Source organism: Danio rerio, chromosome 13, assembly GCF_049306965.1.
Source record: "Danio rerio strain Tuebingen ecotype United States chromosome 13, GRCz12tu, whole genome shotgun sequence".
Taxonomy (NCBI): Eukaryota; Metazoa; Chordata; class Actinopteri; order Cypriniformes; family Danionidae; genus Danio; species Danio rerio.
Genome location: NC_133188.1, coordinates 39899721 through 39918779, shown reverse-complemented (window position 1 = coordinate 39918779; position 19059 = coordinate 39899721). Strand labels below are relative to the sequence as shown.

Below are 19059 nucleotides of genomic sequence, written 5' to 3'. Positions count from 1 at the left end.
CTGCTGTTTACTAAATCTGTGACTGTGACTGCAGTTCTCCTGGGGGAGGACAGGGGGAGCTGATGGGTCTTCAGGTCGATTACTGGATTGCGCCGTCAGAACGGAAGAAAGAAGTGGAGAAGAGAGATTCGTCTGGCAAAAACACACTCAGGTGCACCTTCCGCTCACTGCAGGTTAGCCGCCTCCCACAGGGCGGAGCTGACACCACGCATCAGCCAATCATGTCCATGACTGTTGTCACCAAAGAGAAAAATAAGAAAGGTGAGATATGACGTGTACGAAATGTAAAAATACATCACAATACTTTTCTGGTATTTATTGCAATATCAGTGACTATATACAGCAGGGGTGTCCAAACTGTCCTGAAGAATTTAGCTCAGACACACCTGAACCAGCTAATCAAGCTAGCATGCATACTAGATATCATAGATATATACATTAGATGTAGCCTACCCTGTTGTTGTCTATTGGAAGGAATGCGTCAATAGAGCCGCCATTTTGGAACAGGGTAGCGCTCCTTTGAAATGAATGCGGGACCAAGCTGCAGTGGAGGACTGTGGCCATCCAAAGCCAGAGATATACACATATACACATATATCTATGATTGGGAGTTTTCCTGGATGTTAGTATGCAAATTTTTTTTTTTTTAATGAAAATTATAATTTTTCATCACTTTTCTACATTGATGGATCACTGATCGCACGGGCATTCCTGACAAAAAGCTTGTGTTTGTGTGTATGGAAATGTACTACTCACCCTCCCTGTTAAATTTGATCTAATCCGTGTCCTGAAACACACCTCCTCTCCTGCTTTCACTTCTCATACTGACGGAGGGAGGGATTAGTTTGTGAATGACTCTCCGTTATGAACGAGTCGTTCACTAGCTGACAGTAATACAAGTTTCTGGCAGTGCAGCATCTCGTTGTCATATTTCTTTTGCATTGTCTGCTGATTTCATTCAACAAAACTAGCATAAGGCGAGTATTTAGTGCGAGTTGGAGCTGCTTTGCCTTATGGTGAATGCAGAAAGTGACTGTATTATCATCAATAACGCTACTGTTTAGCACAAATTTCAGAACATACAAAAACGTAAACAACCTAATCTTACCTATGAAATGTTCTGCCTTTGTGCTTTGTTTTCTTTGTTTGCTCGTTACTGCACTTGTAGACAGCGCTAAAGTCCTGCATCTTCACGTAATAACACTGTCTTGTCTAGTGTGGTTGAATGACATTTGTCCTGGGAGCACTGTACCAATGTGGCGGCGCTATAGACGCATGATCAGGGTCCCTATGGGATATCTAGTGTATATATCTTTGACTAGATATACTAGAAACTTCCTGGCAGATGTGTTAAAGCAATTCGGAGCTAAACTCAGCAGGACACCGGCCCTCCAGGACCGAGTTTGGACACCACTGATAAACAGGGTGTCCGCAGGGTCTTAAAAAGTATTAAAAAAACTAAGATTCAGATCTTAAGAAGACTTAAATCCCTGAAATTAGTGGTGGGCAAAGCGAGACCTCATGAAATACTGAAACAGTCGAAGCAAATGTGTCTAAGCTTCGAAACGTTTTGAAACCCAACTCTACAGTGACACCTAGTGGTCTTCTTTAATGTATTGCACTGGAATAGGTTCAGGAAAGAACAGTTGAGCAAATTGAGAAATTAAACCCAATTTGTAGAATTGAACCTTCAAATGATTTAGTGGAGCAGTGAGGGTTTCTAACTACCATGCAGGGATAGTGGGTTCGAATCCAGGCTGATATAGCTATAATATATATATATAATGCTTAATATCAGTTTGAAAGGCTTGTATAATTTTGTTTAACATTAGTCTGACATCCAAATAAACACTTTGTGAATAAATATGTCTTGTTTTAGTCATAAAACAGGCCTGTTGCTAGATCAGACATGGTTGTGGCCAGAAGTTAACAAGAATTATTTATATTAATCGTTAAATTTCCCATTTATTGTATTTTATTAACGTCTACCCAAAACCTAAACCCAACCATCAGAGTACTGTAAAAATACAAATTATTGTTTTACAGTCAGTGTTACAAAAATGATGCTAAATTGATGACGTATTCGCAGCTGTTTCCTGTCTAGACTACACCATAAAACAGTAACATTAATAAAATACATTAAATTATGATTTCGGAGTGTTTGTACAAGTCAGGATTCGAACCCAAAAGCCATTTTAAGCACAGTAACAACGTGCACAGGTACGGTTCACTAGGCTATATGAGACAGAAGTTGATTTTGACCTTATCATTCAAATTCAGATTCGCCAGGTCTCCAAATGCTTCTGAACTGATTGATGCTTTAAATCGGTTTAGTCACGTGACCAGATGTTTCGAAACACTTTATTCACTATACTTTAAAATACTTTTAAACAGGTCTTAATTTTCCTTTGTCCATGTAAAGCTATTCAATCGGTACAACCAACAATCCACCTAAAAAAAGTTTTAACAAAAGTATAATTAATTAAATTGATTAAATGTTAACCAATATGGATTATTTATCTTCCTTACATCCCTACAACAACATTTGTTTAAAAGTTCTGCATGTATTTATGCATACATGTTTGTTGTGAACAGTGTTGGGCACATTCCTTTAAAAGATTCATTAGTTTTAGTTATTATAACTACTTAAAAAATGTACTCTGTTGCTTGTTGAGCGTTTAATCATAACATGTTTTCTGTCTCAGTGATGTTTCTGCCTAAGAAGACCAAGGATAAGGAGGCAGAGTCTAAGAGTCAGGTGATAGAAGGCATCAGCCGGCTCATCTGCACAGCCAAACACCAGCAGACCATGCTGAAAGGTGATCAGCCAATCACAATACATTAATACTTCTTAAAGGACCATACACTGTAAAAAAATGCTGGATACCACACAATTCATTCAAGTTTAACCCACTTAAAACAATTTAGTTATCCCCTCAAAAAATCAAGAATTGTGTTATTTCAGCTCATTTTAAATAAGTAGCTTGAACAACCTAAAATAAGAACTAAATTTTAGTAGGTTGAAAACAAGGACAACTCTAAAAAGTTTATGTATATCTGTCTGTGGTGTAAAACTATGGAACAGTCTAGATCAGACTTTCAAACAATGTCAGGATAATAATCATATATGTTGTATAAATATATATTATTAATGAAATATAATGATGAAGGTGATTGAAAAGGGATAAAATGAGAAAGTTATGATTATGTTTTAGTTAATGGCTATTTGCAGTACTATGTTTTTGTTGTTTTTATTTTGGGTCTATGTTACAAAATGTAAAGGTACAAATGGAATCAAACATATACTATGTCAGATGCAAAAAGGTTAAAATATGTCTCATGTAAAAAGAAGAGATAAGTAAAAGTAGAAATAATGGAAAATAATAAGCTTGTGCTTCTTTCCACTCCTTTTTCGACAATGTTAAAATCTATTTTTTGTTAATTATATTTTATGTATGATTTTTTTTCTCGAAAAAAAATGTATCAAATCAAAACAAGCAGCAAACAATTATTATTCCGTGTAGTACATAGCAATTTGTCTTCTATTATTATGGTTTCATATTGCATAATCATTATTAGTATACCCTTATTATTATTAATGCTGTTTCCCAGAGATGGGTTGCGGCTGTAAGGTCTGTTGCATAAAAACGTGCTGGATAAGTTGGCGGTTCATTCCGCTGTGGTGACCCCGGATTAATAAAGGGACTAAACCGTAAAGAAAATGAATGAATGAATTAATAATGCTATTATTGATATCACTGTTGCCGTCATTACAGAACATTACTTTTATCATCAGCAACTTTAATATAAATATTGTTATTATTTATTTAAATAATAGTATTTTCATTATTATGACTAAGAATGGTAAATACTATTAATATTATAATGGTTTATACACATTCCTGTTATTTTCATTTCTGTTCAGTGTTGCCAGATTGGGCGGTTTTAAATTTGATTGTGCGGTAAAAAATGGCATAGAATTGGTTGACAATTTGGGTGTTTTTGAAACGTAAATGTTATATGCAACCTATTTAACAAAATAAAACTTTGTGCTCCTACTCTATTTAACTGGTAGTGACCAGTGCATAGCACAAACAGCATGGGCCCACCCGCAAGAGGAGGTGAAGGAAAGTTGTATCAAAATCTGACACCGTGGACAAATCGTGCATGTGGATCACGCCGCACCTGCAGTTAAACTCACTGCGGTTTATCATGACACTTATTAATATTTTTTTTCACAATTGACAGCAAGAACAAACATCGAAGAATTTTCTGTTTGACAAGCATCACCTAATTATGTTTCAAAGAATTTAAAACGCCAAATAGGATGAATATCATACCCCATTTCGAAAGTACTCTAATAGGTAGTGTAATCTACACAACATTAAGTGTAGCGTGTGGGTGAGGTGGGCAGTGTTTTGATGAGACCTGGTTATGTTGTGGTTCTGTGACTGCTGGTGTTGGTTGCTGTATGGTTAAAAATGATGACAGTTAATGCAACTAGGTTATTTTTTATTTAAATATATTAAAATTAAATAAAATATTACTCTAATAATTTGGCCGTTTTTTTGTGTGTTTAGGTGAATCTGACAGCTTTTGGGCTGGAAAAATCTGCTACATCTGGCAACACTGTTTCTGTTCTATTACTGTTTATGCGTTCTGTGTTTATGTTGTATGTTTTGCACTCTTAATAATTATACATACTGTATAGAAATACCTTAGTACAGTGTTTCAAAACGATGCTCCTGGGGGACCACCAGCTCTGCACATTTCCCTTATCTCCTTAACCAAACACACCTGATTCAGATCATCAGCTCATTAGCAGAGACTGAAAGACCTGGAATGGGTGTGACAGAAAAAGAAGACATCCAAAACATGCAGTGTTGGTGGTCCCCAAGGAATGTGGTTGAGAAACACTGCCTTGGTACAATACAATAGTTACTGACGTACTATGGAAACACTATAGCTTTAAGACTCAAAGCTTCCTTAACAGTAAAAAAATTAATCTGCAAAAGTGTCACATTGCAATTCAAACTGTTTCGTGAACTTGGAACAATGTAACTCTAGCTTTGCGAGGGCACCATTAAAATAATATATTTACATAGCAAATAATAAGCTCATAAACCTTGACTAACAACATTCAAAAGGAGTCAGAGATTTTAAAAAGAACACATAGTAAAGATTACTGGAAGAGCCTTGTCTCAATATTTCAAACAACATTGCATGCTGTTATGCTGCACTATTTTACGTCATTTTGTAGTATTAATAGTGTAAGTAGTGCATGTTTAACATTTTAGAAGCGTGAATTAGCATTTTTTGTGCATGTAGAAAGCATGTGACTGACATGTTTGAGCGTACTGTTAGCATGGTTAGCAAGCTGCTTAAATGAGCATGCTGCTAGTTGTATGGTTAGCACATATGCATTCCACCATGGTTAAACAAAATGGATGCAGTCTTTTTTGTTGTTGTTATTGTGTTAAATAAATGAATACTTTAAATTTTTTTAAAAGACAACCCTAATCTTAATCTTCCCAATATTATTGATATTTGTTAAAACATGTCGCTTTGGGGCGGCATAGTGGCTCAGTTGTTTGTCACCTCACAGCAAGAAGGTCGCTGGTCTGAGTCCTGGCTTGGCCAGTTGGCATTTCTGTGTGGAGTTTACATGTTCTCCCTTTGTTCGCTTGGGTTTTTCTTCGGGTGCTCCGGTTTCCCCCACAGTCCAAAGACATGCAGTATAGGTGAATTGGATTTACTAATTGACCATAGTGTATGTGTGAATTCGAGAGTTTACGGGTGTTTACCAGTACTGGGTTGTGGCTGAAAGGTCATCCACTGCGTAAAACATATGCTGGAATAGTTGGCGGTTCATTCCGCTGTGGCGACACCTGATAAATAATGGACTAAGGAAAATTAAGGAATGAATGAATGAATGAATGAACGAATGTAGCTTTGAAAAGCAGTTGTTTCTGTATAATCATATGTCCCTGATCTAGATCCTGACCCAGTGCTTATTATAATATGACATTCTAATTATACAAATTCATTGAGCAGTGCACAACAGAAATTCCTTACATATTGTTTGATAGCAGCCAAAAAGCTGTTACTATTGTACTTAACAAATGTTAATCATCCATCTGCTAAAACTATGGCTTGAAGAATTGATATCTACTCTGCACTTCGATCGAACCAGATGTATTTTAAAAGGGAACATTGCACAATTTCTGAAGATTCGGGGCCATTACTTCTGTCGCTTCATGGGAAATTCTTTTCCCCAGAGCAATGTATTGTAACAAAAAAGTTGTTTTGATTATCACTGTATTGTATACTCAAAGGCTTGGGTTGGGTTGTTTGTTTTGTTTTGTTTTGTTTTTGTTTGTTTGTTTTTGTAAGTTTATGCATTTCAGAAAATTAATCCTGGAATTTGTGGTTATTTTAAGTCTATTCAATGACCAAATAAAACTTATTTGACAAACAAAAAAGCGCTATACATATAAACTTGAATTGAATTATATTGGAATGGTATGAATGAAAATGTGGCTCCAGACTAAAGGCTGTGGTGTGTGTGTTTGTGTTTTGCAGTGTTGATAGATGGAGTCGAGTGGAACGATGTGAAGTTTTTCCAGCTCGCGGCTCAGTGGTCATCTCATGTCAAACACTTCCCTCTGGCCATCTTTGGTCCCTCAAAAGGGCCCTACTGAAGCACTCCTGAACGCTGCGGCTGCCTTTAAACTCAGAGCTGCCTGATGTCTTTATTTAAAATACCCGCTTTCTCACGGTTTGTGTCCATTTTTGATTGTTCTTTTACGAAAGACTTGATGCATAAAAAGCAACAGGGCTTCTTTTTTATTTTTTTGGACAGTGTACGTTGAGCTTTTAAAACCCTGCGGTGTTTATTAAGTGAGACGACTAATGAACTGAATCTTTAACTCCGTAACTAGTGAGTTTTTTGCTAATTCACAAGGATGTTCCACACATTTTAGCACATGTGGGAGAGAAAACCAGCAAAAGAGAGAAGGAAGGGCTGATGCTTTGTTTAAAGGACTCAATCTGGATCGGGTTTTCCTGAAGAAAGCAGAAGAATGTTCTCCTGCTCACTGAATAACCTCAGCAAGGTCTCGACGAATCTCTCAAAGGGACAGTTCACTCAAAAATACGTTTACTCAAGTAGTTCCAAACCTATGAGTCTCTCGTTTTTCTATTGAACACAAAAGAAGATAGTTGTTAGATTCTGGTAGTCATTGTCTTCCATTGTAGGAAAAAAATCAATGATTACCAATTTCTAACATCCTTCAAAACATCTTCTTTTGTGTTCTACAGCAGAAACAAACATGGGAAAATGTTTAGTGAGTAAATGATGACAATTTTTGGTGAACTGTCTCTTCAATGTGTGTGTTTTAGTTTCCACTTCATTTTATTTGGTTTATTTTGTATGTGTGTGTTTTATGTGTGTGTATATGAATGTATTCACTGAAGGTACTGAACGCTAAAGCACTTTTAAAACGTGTCTAGTTTGTGTTTTTGTTGTAATATGCTTTCTGTGGTGCACAGCGCTGTTCACTCCAGCTAAAAACTGCAGCAGAGCTTTGAGAGACTGGACTGAACTGAGTGTCTGTGTCTCCATCAGACCGTCACACCTGTGTGATGCACTCGCTAAAAACTTTTTTAAATCTTAACTATTCTTAAAATGTAATGCACATTTTCTGTTTTATTTCTTGTTTCCCCAAATGCTGTATTGGATATTTAGAAAAATGTGCCTAAAATATTTCAGAATACGTCAGGTCATATTTCACCCTCAAAATTGTATATCGTAAAATATGCAGTTTAAAAAAGATGAAAGGTCTTGATCCACTTCAAAATTTGAGTACTATATAATAATAATTAAATAATAAGATATTATGATATATGTATATAATATATAATAATTATTTAATAATGTTTATGTTGGTGCACATATAATTGTAATGATTCTTGCATTGTGATGAAATTTTCATATTCAGTGTGTGTGTGTACAGTGTCCATACTGTGTATATACTGTGTGTGCACATTCAGTATACATACACACATACAGCATTGTTCAAAATAATGGCGGTACAACGTGACTAACCAGAATAATCCAGGTTTTTAGTATATTCTTTTATTGATACATAGCAAACAAGTTACCAGAAGGTGCTGTAGATTCTCAGAAAACAAACAAGAAGACCCAGCATTCACGATTTACCTGCTCTTTAGGCTGTACAATTGGGCAATTATTTGAAAGCGGTGTGTTTAAAAAAATAGCAGTGTCTGCCATTGACTGTACAAACTCAAAACTATTTTGTACAAATGTTTTTGTTGAAGCACTAAACTAATATTTAGTTTTATGACCACATAACAGCTGAAAGTTGGTTGACTCCATGCCACACAGATGTGAAGCAGTTATAAAAAATATAACTGCTTCACATCTGTGTGGCATGGAGTCAACCAACTTTCAGCTGTTAGTCCACTCCATGATTCTTTAACAACATTTCACAATTCATTTACATTTCTTGGATTTGCCTCAGACAAAGCATTTTTAATATCACCCCACAAGTTCTCGATTGGATTAAGGTCTGGGGATTGGGATGGCCACTCCATAACATTAATTTTGTTGGTTTGGAGCTGATACTTTGGTCAATTACTAGTGTGTTTGGGGTCATTCTATTGTTGTAACAACCATTTCAGGGTCATGTCCTCTTTAGTATAAGGCAACATGACCTCTTCAAGTATTTTGACATATGGAAACTGATCCATGATCCCTGGAATGTGATAAATAGGCCCAATACTATAGTAGGACAAACAACTCATGATGCTTCCACCACCATGCTTCACTGTGTACTTTGGCTTGAATTCAGAGTTTGGGGGTTGTCTCACAAACTGTGGCCCTTGGACCCAACAATGTTACTCTCATCAGTCCACAAAATGTTTCTTCATTACTTCTTCATTACTTTTTAAGGCCAGTTGATGTGTTCTTTGGCAAATTGTAACCTCTTTTGCACATGCCTTTTTTTAAACAGAGGTACTTTGGGGGGGATTCTTCATAATAGATTCACACAAACGTCATCTAAAAATGTCTTCGATTCATTTGCCTCAGGCTTTCAAATGCATGTTCAGCAAGTGCTGGTTTCATACTTAAATAGGGGCTACCTGATTAACAAATAACAAAATTGATGACCTCACTGATTGAATGCTACTGCTATTTTTTTTTAACACACCGCTTTCTACTAACTGCCCAATCGCACAGCCTTAAGAGTGTGCATATCATGAATGCTGGGTCATGTTTGTTTTCTGAGGATCTACTGCACCTACTGGCAACTTGTTTGCCATGAATTAATAAAAAAATATAGTAAAAACCTGGATTTTTCTGGTTAGTCACGTTGTACTGCTATTATTTTGAACAATAATGTATGTGTGCGTATACATACTGTAACATGAAAATGTCATCACAAAGCAGATAATTAAACAACTTATACTATAATTATATATTATATACTATAAAATAATATCAGTATATGTTTTAATACATATGTATGTTTTGAATTTTGTACATGGTTTATGTTTCAGGTAGAGATTATCATTAATGGAATACAAATTAACAAATTTATAAATAAACCTAGCAGTGTTCATTTCGTTGGCGAAAAATTTTCATCATAACTTGTTCATCACGGATTTCTATGGACAAAAACTATACGAAAACTACTGATAAAACTGATAAAACGAGACGAGAGTGTGATTGAGTGATGTATTATATGTACCACATTATTATTTGGCAGTCAAATGTCATTACTTTGACATTTTGTGTACAGTTAAAGTCAGAATTATTAGCCCCCTTTGAATTTTTTTCTTCTTTTTTAAATATTTCCCAAATGATGTTTAACGGAGCAAGGAAAGGTTCACAGTATGTCTGATAATATTTTTTCTTCTGGAGAAAGTCCGATTTGTCTGATTTTGGCTAGAATAAAAGCAGTTTTACATTTTTTTAAACACTATTTAAGGGACAAAATTATTAGCCCCTTTAAGCTGTATTTTTTTCTCTATAGTCTACAGAACAAACCATCATTATACATTAACTTGCCTAATTACCCTAACCTGCCTAGTTAACCTAATTAACCTAGTTAATCCTTTAAATGTCACTTTAAGCTGTATAGAAGTGTCTTGAAAAATATCTTGTCAAATATTATTTACTGTCATCATGGCAAAGATAAAATGAATCGATTATTAGAAATGAGTTAATAAAACTATTATGTTTAGAAATGTGTTAATATATATATATTTATTAATATTAATATATTATACTAATACATACTTATTTAATCAGTGCTATAGCTGAGCACCAACTACAAGAGTGAAGTTTGGTAGACTGACATTGCAAAGTGGACTATTTTAAGCCTTTTCAAAGATTTAATGGCATGAAACTGTTCAACAGACTGGTTAAAAGACTAATAGTTTACCACATTAAAATAAAAGGTTTGCTAAATAATTACACAATCCTGCATTTTCAGTAGGCTACTATTCTTACATGTGGATTGATTGCAGACACATATTTTTACATATCTTTACAAATCTTATAAATCTAGAGTAGATTTAGTCGACTAAAATCTTATGAAATTCAGTCAACTAAAACTAAAAGGATTCAGAAGTCTAAAATACAACCAAAATTAAAATGGAATTTTAGTTCATAGACCTAGACTGAAACTGAATCAAAATTTGTTGTCGAAATTAAAACTGAAACTTAGTTTAATAAATACTGTAAAAATAGTTTAGTGTTAGTTTATAAGACCAAATGATCGACTTTTTAAAATCCAGTTTGAAAAGAACAAAAAACAAACTTAAGCCAAGCAAAAATATGTTAGACTTTAATTTTTCACAGTTAATATATATATATACATATATATATATATATATGTATATATATATATATATATATATATATATATATATATATATATATATATATATATATATATATATATATATATATTCTCCTAATTTTGGGGTGAAATATGGCCTGCGGATGTTTCATGAATACTAAACGAAGGAGCTGCAAACCTGAACATCGCTGTATCTGAATCTCTCCAGATTAGTAGCATAACACTAGCAGTGTTTTCCTCAGCCTGAATGCTTCTACCTGCCTGTAGATGACATGAACACGTGTAGATCCTCACGTCTCAGTGTTATTAACATATTAGACATGTGTACTATTCAAAAGGCCTTTTAAAGAGGTGCTGAACCTTCTGTTAGTCTCTGCTTTGCAGGATCGTGAGGTAGTTTAGTCCTTATTACTCATATAGAGTAGATCTAAATCAAATTATATCGTGCCTCTCTTGCTCCTTAGAAAGCCAACCTATGTCAAATTCAACACATGAGAGAAGAATTATCCATAAGTCAACCGGCGCTTGTCACGATTAAGTGGCAAAGCTGTGCAATGATGTCAGTGTTGCTCTGTTTATGGTCAGCGGAGATTTGGTGCAATTAAATGGACATATTTCATGCCTGTTCAGACTGTCAGAAGTTCATAAGTTATCATATTATACAGTATGTAAGGAGCTGTGCTGATGATGTCAGCCTATAGTTAAAGCTGTGCTCGACAACTGTCTGTTTGCCGTTTAAATGTATACCTGCCACTAGTATTAGTTGTGTTTTTTTACATATTAAAAAATGTAATTTAAAAATATTTTAGCTTTTTAATTTAAAGGTTCCACTCCAGTTATGGGGATTACTCAGATAAATTTGTATTTGTAAGAAAAAGGTGAAAAAATACTACCACTGTAATTCCTTAACTGGAATTTAATAAAACTACACACACTAAGATGCTTTTTCTGCTTCTACTTGTGATTTGTCTTTTAGGTTGAATGTTAAACCGATGTTGGCACTTTGATTTGCACTTGGATAACCAGATAAAATTTTGGAAACGTAAAGTTTCAATAAAGCTTTGATCCAAAAGGCTTTATCTGTACAAAGAGAAATATTTCTCTTATTATCAGAGGATTTATAATGCTAAAACGTTTTGTGTGACTTTACTTTTATTTGAGTGGATCTGTAACATTCAGGTGGTAATGTGTTAATATATATAAATAAATGTATAGATATATACATACATACACAGACACACACACACACACACACAAACACACACACACACACACACACACACACACACACACACACACACACACACACACACACACACACACACACAAAACGGCCACTTTATTAGGTACACCTGTCTAACTGCTTATTAACACAAATTTCTAATCAGCCAATCATATGCCAGCAACTCAATGCATTTAGGCAAGTAGACATGGTCAAGACGATCTGCTGCAGTTCAAACTAAGCATCAGAATGAGGATGAAAAGTGATTTAGGTGACTTTGAACGTGACAAGATTGTTGGAGCCAGACTGGCTGGTTTGAGTGTTTCAGAAACTGCTGATTTAAAATATCCAGTGAGTGGCTGATCTGTGGGTGCAAATGCCTTGTTGATGCCAGAGGAGAATGGCCTGACTGGTTCCAGCTGAAAGGCAACAGTAACTCAAATAACCACTCGTTACAACCGAGGTATGCAGAAGAGCATCTCTAAACACACAACACGTCCAACCTTGAGCCAGATGGGTTACAGCAGCAGAAGACCACACTGGTTGCCACTCCTGTCAGCTAAGAACAGGAAACTGAGGCTACAATATGCACAGGCTCACCAAGATTGTACAATATAAGATTGGAAAAACGTTGCCTAGTCTGTTGAGGCTCGATTTCTGCTGCAACATTTTGATGGTAGGGTCAGAATTTAGGGTCAACAACATGAAAGCATGGATCCATTCAGCCATGTTTCAACGGTTCAGGCTGGTGGTGGTGGTGTAATTGTGTGGGGGATTTTTGCAGACCATGTACATCCCTTTATGACCACAGTGTACCCATCTTCTGATGACTACTTCCAGCAGGATAAAGCGCCATGTGATAAATCATCATGAGTTCACTGTATTCAAATGGCCTCCACAGTTACTCAATCCAATGGAGCACATCTGGGATGACAAACCTGCTGCAACCGCGTGATGCTATCAGGTCAATATGGACCAAAATCTCTGAGGAATATTTTCAGAACATTGTTGAATCTATGCCACGAAGTATCAGAATTAAGCTATATTAATATTAGTAAAATATCATATAAACAGTTTTTATAATGTCTATTTACACTGCATTTATTTATGGGTTAAAAAAGTGGGTAGCACAATCACCTCACAGCAAGAAGGTCACTGGTTCGAGCCTCGGCTGGGTCAGTTGCTGTTTCTGTGTGGAGTTTGCATGTTCTCCCCGTGTTTGCGTGGGTTTCCTCCGGGTGCTTCGGTTTCCCCCACAGTCCAATGACATTCAGTACAGGTGATATGGGTAGGCTAAATTGTCCGTAGTGTAGTCTGTGTGTGAATGGGTGTGTGGGGATGTTTTCCAGTGATGGGTTGCGTGGCTGCAAGGGCATCTGCTGCGTAAAACATGCTGGATAAGTTAGGGGTTCATTCCGCTGTGGTGACCTCAGAATAATAAAGAGACTAAGCCAAAAAGAAAATGAATAAACAGAATCATATGATAAAAACCACCTGCAGTTAACACGAACCCTTTATGTAGGCCAAGACAAGATGACAAAATTCTATTATACTTGAAATGAATGAAATGGTAATCCAGTGTTCTGAAAAAGAGTGGTGAAGTATAAAGATGTCAGATCATGAAAGTTTAGTCTTTTGGAACTTAAAAGAAGTCTTCAAATATATTTTTAATATTTATTTTAAACATTTTTATTTAGAGATTTGCGAATTCACAATAGTAGTATAGGTATCTCATATCATCTTATATAAACACTCGGAAACGTTTCCATCAGTTTTCATGCATCATGTTATTTTTTGCTACAATGAACTTAAAGCGATCTCTTCTCGTGACGTCATCAGCCGTGCACCGGAGCAGGAAGTGCCGGCGGTCGGTGGGACTCTAAACAAGCCTCTGTTTTTGCTGCGCACTTTCACGCTTTACCGAGCAAACATGTAAAAAGTAGTCCGTCTAGCCGAGCTACAGTTCACCGAACCAGACCCGAGCTCAAGCCCATGCCGGCCGGGACACTCTAGCGGCGGCGTCGACACTCATTTTGTGGCGGAGAGATGAAGGAGGCGCGGGGCTGCAGCATGCGGAGCGCCGTCGGGTTTCTCTCCCGCAGGACGATCGACGGACACCCGCAGCTGAAGGAGGAGTTCCAGCGCCGCAGACTGTCCGGCTGCTCTAGCCTCTACAAGAAGGACATGCTCGGACACTTCGGCTGCGTCAACGCCATCGAGTTCTCCAACAATGGAGGCCAGTGGCTGGTGTCCGGTAAGATTCTCCGGTTCTCGCTGAATGTGGGTCAGCGGCAGGTAGCAGTTGCTAACGGAAGCGTATTGGGGTAAAGTTGGTATTATGTTCGCACTTTTGGACTTCCTTCCTAATAATATAATTTCAGAAAAGTCTTCTTTAAAATCATATTAGGAGCCAATGACTATCAAAGTTCAACATTGTTCACAGTCAATAAATAGTGCTAATGTTGTCTTAAAGTCATGTTTACATGCGATTTCAGACCGAATATTCCAAAGTAGATTGGGAAACAATGTAGGTACTGTGTCACGAGTTGTCACAGGACAAATGTGCCAATATAAAACTAACTTTACCTCAATAAGCATATTGGTGTGAAGTTGGTTTTGGATTTGCACATTTGGACTTTCTCCTTAATATTATAATTTCAGAAAAGTCTTTGCAAATTCTAAATGATGAAATCATTTTAGCAGCCAATGACTATCAAAGTACAACATTGTTCACAGTCAAATAGATAGTGCTAGTGTTGTTTTAAAGTCATGTTTACATGCGTTTTCAGACTGAACATTCTAAAGTAGCTTGGTAAACAATGTAGGGAGCGTGTCACAAATTGTCACTGGACGAATGTGTGAATATAAAACCAACTTTACCTTAAAAAGCATATTGGAGTAGATTTGGACTTTATATTATCAAGGAGAATTTCATAAAAGTCTTCTTTGCAGATTTTAAATAATGAAATCACTTTAGCAGTCAGTAACTATCAAAATAGGCAACAACATTGTTCACAGTCAAATATATGGTGCTAGTGTTGTTTTAAAGTCATGATTTCAGACCGAATATTCCAAAGTAGCTTGGTAAACACGGTAGGTACTATGTCACAAGTTCTCACTGGACAAATATGATAATATAAAACCAACTTTACCTTAAAAAGCATATTGGGGGTGACAGTTTTGTATTTGCACATTTGGACATTCTCCCTAATAATATCATTTCAGAAAAGTCTTCCTTTGCAAATTCTAAGTGGTGAAATCCTATTAGCAGCCATTGACTATCAAAGTACAACATTGTGCACAGTCAAATAAATAATGCTGCTGTTGATTTCAAGTCATACTTGCATGTGATTTCAGACCGAATATTCCAAATTAGTTTGGACTTTACCTCAATAAGCATATTGGGGTGAAATTAGCCTTGTATTAGGACTTTCTCCTTAATATTATAATATTAAAATTCGGAATAGTGAGCGCATGTTATTAGCCAATGACTATCATATAAAGTCATGTTTGCATTGCAATTTCAACGAAACAATGTAGGGAGCATGTCACAAGTTGTCACTGGACAAATGTGCGAATATTAAAACAACTTTATCTCAAATGAGAAATGAAGCCATAAACTGGAGTTCAGAATCATTTCTGACAGCTTAATTTGATTGAGGTAAAGTTGTTTTTAATTCGCACATTCATTTAGTCACAACTTGTTTACCACGCTTCTTTAAATATTTATAGTAAAATCGCATGTAAGTATGACTTCAAAACAACATAAGTACTATTTAATTGACTGTTAATGATGTGTTTTGATAGTCATTTGCTGCTAATATGATTTCACTATTTAGAATATGCAAAGAACACTTTTCTAAAATTATATTATTAAGAAGAGTCTGAATGTGTGAATATAAAACCAACTTTACTTTAATATTTATTCGTCAGATACTTGCATGGTTTATTGCTTTTATGTTTTGCACACTAAAAGAGGGATAATGTTCTGTATATAAGTTTCACACCTGAGTAATATCAATACTAGGTTATGGTGCATTGCATGTTACACTTGAGATAAAGATCAGTCTTCTAGAAAATGCTTATTTTTAGCCTGCATGAAGTGGGTCACTCACAGATATGGGCTTCATCATGTTGGCATCACATAAGCTTTGTCGTGGTATTGTTAAAAGTCACTAATAATTACATTTTTCCTAGTTTGAAGTTTAATTAAGTACTAGGATGAATTGTTAAAGGCATAGTTCACCCAAAATAGAAAAGTCTGTTGTTGTTTATTTGCCCTTGATTTGCAAACATCAAAAAGATGTATTGTCGGCGCCAACAGCCTAGTGGTTAAGGGCGGCGACCTGAGTTAGATTCCTGGCTCACGGTCCTTTGCCGACCCATCCCCTCTGTCTGCTCTCAATACTTTACTGTCCTCCACTGTCCTATCCAAAAGAAAGGTGAAAAAAAATCTGTAAAAATTAATTATATATGAAAAAAGAATGTTTGAAACCTTTCAACATTCTTCAAAATATCTTGTTTTGCATTCAGCAAATTGAGGGGTTTCCAAACTTTTCAGCCCACGGTCCCCAAAGTAATAATGCCAGTGACTCACATCCCCCACTATTTTCAAATGTGGTTATAAACATACAAATGTTGAATGCAACAACACAGACACCAATAGGCCTATATACACATCAGCATATTGACAACAAAAAAAAGTGCAACAGTCTAACAATGCAAAAATTTTTATAGTCATTTATTTACTTTTTTAATTTAACATTAACCTTACCTACTGAGACTGGTCGGCACTAATTTTACAGCACAAGTCTATTCTTGGTTTAATTTTGGAGACCACCACTTGGAGATCATTCTCCACGATCAGTTGCTTGTTTTTTATTTTTAATGTATTTGAGTGCTATAAAAGTGTGAGAATGTTTTGGCTGGTGCCGTAAAATCAATCTGTTGCAAATGACAATATTGCTGTGGAGATAATCTAATGTAAAAACCCAAGGAGTCGCAATCTTTTTTTTATTAAAATTGATTTGATTTTTGGAAATCACCAAGCGAGCCTCTCTCATTATCCTGTGACCCCCATTTTGGGAACCACTGCCTTTGGTATCACCAGAGAAATCAGTTTTGTGATGTATTTTCATGGAGAAACACTGCCCCCAGAGTCACTGCGTAATGACCTTTTTGCTATAAATGCTTTTAAAAAACTTTTTTTTTAAAACTAATTTCTGTATTTATGCAGAGTAATTTTGAGTTGAAAATGAAAACATAAAAAAATAACTTCACTTTATTTAAAGGTTTGCAGTCAAAATCCAGTTACGGTCATCTTTATTTCTATAGCACTTTTACAATGTTGATTGTCAAAGCAGTTTAACATAGAAGTTCTAGTAAATTGAAATTCTATTCACTTTTCAAAGTTGAAGTTTTGAACCACAATTAGAACCATTTTTTTTGATAAACAAAGCTAGCAAGTCTCAAATAATACATCCACTAAGACAGTCAATATTACTTTACAAATTTTACATAAATTATCTAAATATTTTCGCATGATTCAATAATAATAATAATACAGAAATTAAAATTAAAACTGAATAAATATATTTACACACATTTGCATGAGTAAATAAATAAATTGAATGATGGGTGCAGATTTTGTGTGGGTCTACTGATAAGGGCAGTAAGGCAACAAGTCGTCTACCTAAGCCAGGGGTGTTCACACTCGATTCTGGAGGGCCGGTGTCCTGGAGAGTTTAGCTCCAACCCTAATCAAACACACCTGAACAAGCTAATCAAGCTCTTACTAGGTATACTAGAAATTTCCAGGCAGTTGTGTTGAAGGAAGTTGGAGCTAAGATCAGCAGGACACCGGCCCTCCAGGACCGACTTTGGACACCCCTGACCTAAGCTTTCGGACACAGCCAATATTTTTTTAGGTTGCAGCATCTAGGATCCCTCCAGGATCAAGATTGCCCATGCAATGTCCTAGATCAGAGGTGCTCAATCCTGTTCCTGGAGATCTACCTTCCTGCAGATTTCAGTTGCTACCCATATCAAACACACCTGCCTGTAATTATCAAGTGGTGTTCAGGTCCTAATTAATTGGTTCAGGTGTGTTTGATATGGGTAGCAACTGAAATCTGCAGGAAGGTAGATCTCCAGGAACAGGATTGAGCACCCCTGTCCTAGATCCTAGTTAGCGGGCAAACCCGGTCCTGGAGGGCCAGTGTCTTGCACAGTTTAGCTCCAACTCTAATCAAACACACCTGCTTATAGATTTCTATTGATCTTGAACACAATGATTGGCATGTTCAGGTGTGTTTGATTAGAGTTGGGGCTAAACTATACACGACATGTACAAAGGGAGAATGTCAATCAAAGTGTTTCTGCAGACTGTTTTTATCAAGTGTGATTATAAAAAATAGATTTGACTAATTTTTACCGTTTACAGGCTGGCTATATTCACACACTGCTGCACACAACTCTGTTCAAACCCCTTATAAAAGTGATGTTTGCATAGTAGGTCCTCTTTAATGCTCACTCTAGACATTTCAGACTATTTTTGTGAGAGTTCTGTTGTACTTTTTTTTTTTTTTTTTTTTCTTGCTGACTCATTAATTGGTTGCAGCTGTTGCTGATTTGTTTGGCTTCGTATGTTCATTCCTGTTTGAGGTTTTATTTCTGTCTTCATGTGTTTTCACTTGCATTAGGCATGTATTATTATTATTTTCGTGAATAGAAAGCTCAAATGAACAAATGTTTTATTTATATAGAATGCTTCTGTAACATTGGGCGTCTTTTATATGCGTTTACATAAAGGTGATCAATACAGTTGTTCAAAAGTAAAAATATGCTGTCACTTTGGTCAATGTAATGCTAGGCCTGTCACAATATCTATTTTTTGTTGTTGGATATATTGCACCAAAATATATTGCGGTAAACTATATTATTGTCATT

At 35.9% G+C, this 19059-nt stretch overlaps 2 protein-coding genes across 9 annotated transcripts in view; both read left to right on the top strand.

Moving 5' to 3' along the window:
• Positions 1-7801, top strand: part of pacs2 (phosphofurin acidic cluster sorting protein 2) — an 81300-nt gene extending 73499 nt beyond the window's left edge. For 7 of the 8 annotated variants that reach the window (XM_073920010.1, XM_073920008.1, XM_073920009.1 and 4 more), the window contains 3 exons: positions 35-261; positions 2706-2819; positions 6583-7801. In XM_073920010.1, coding sequence (XP_073776111.1) covers positions 35-261; positions 2706-2819; positions 6583-6701 — 460 coding nt within the window. In that variant the 3' untranslated portion in view covers positions 6702-7801. 8 annotated transcript variants of the gene reach the window in all.
• Positions 7802-13984: 6183 nt separating this feature from the next.
• The window catches only part of dcaf5 (ddb1 and cul4 associated factor 5), a 29508-nt gene continuing 24433 nt past the window's right edge, over positions 13985-19059 (top strand). The window contains exon 1 of the mRNA NM_001077552.1: positions 13985-14365. Coding sequence (NP_001071020.1) covers positions 14158-14365 — 208 coding nt within the window. The 5' untranslated portion in view covers positions 13985-14157. The remainder of the gene's footprint in view (positions 14366-19059) is intronic.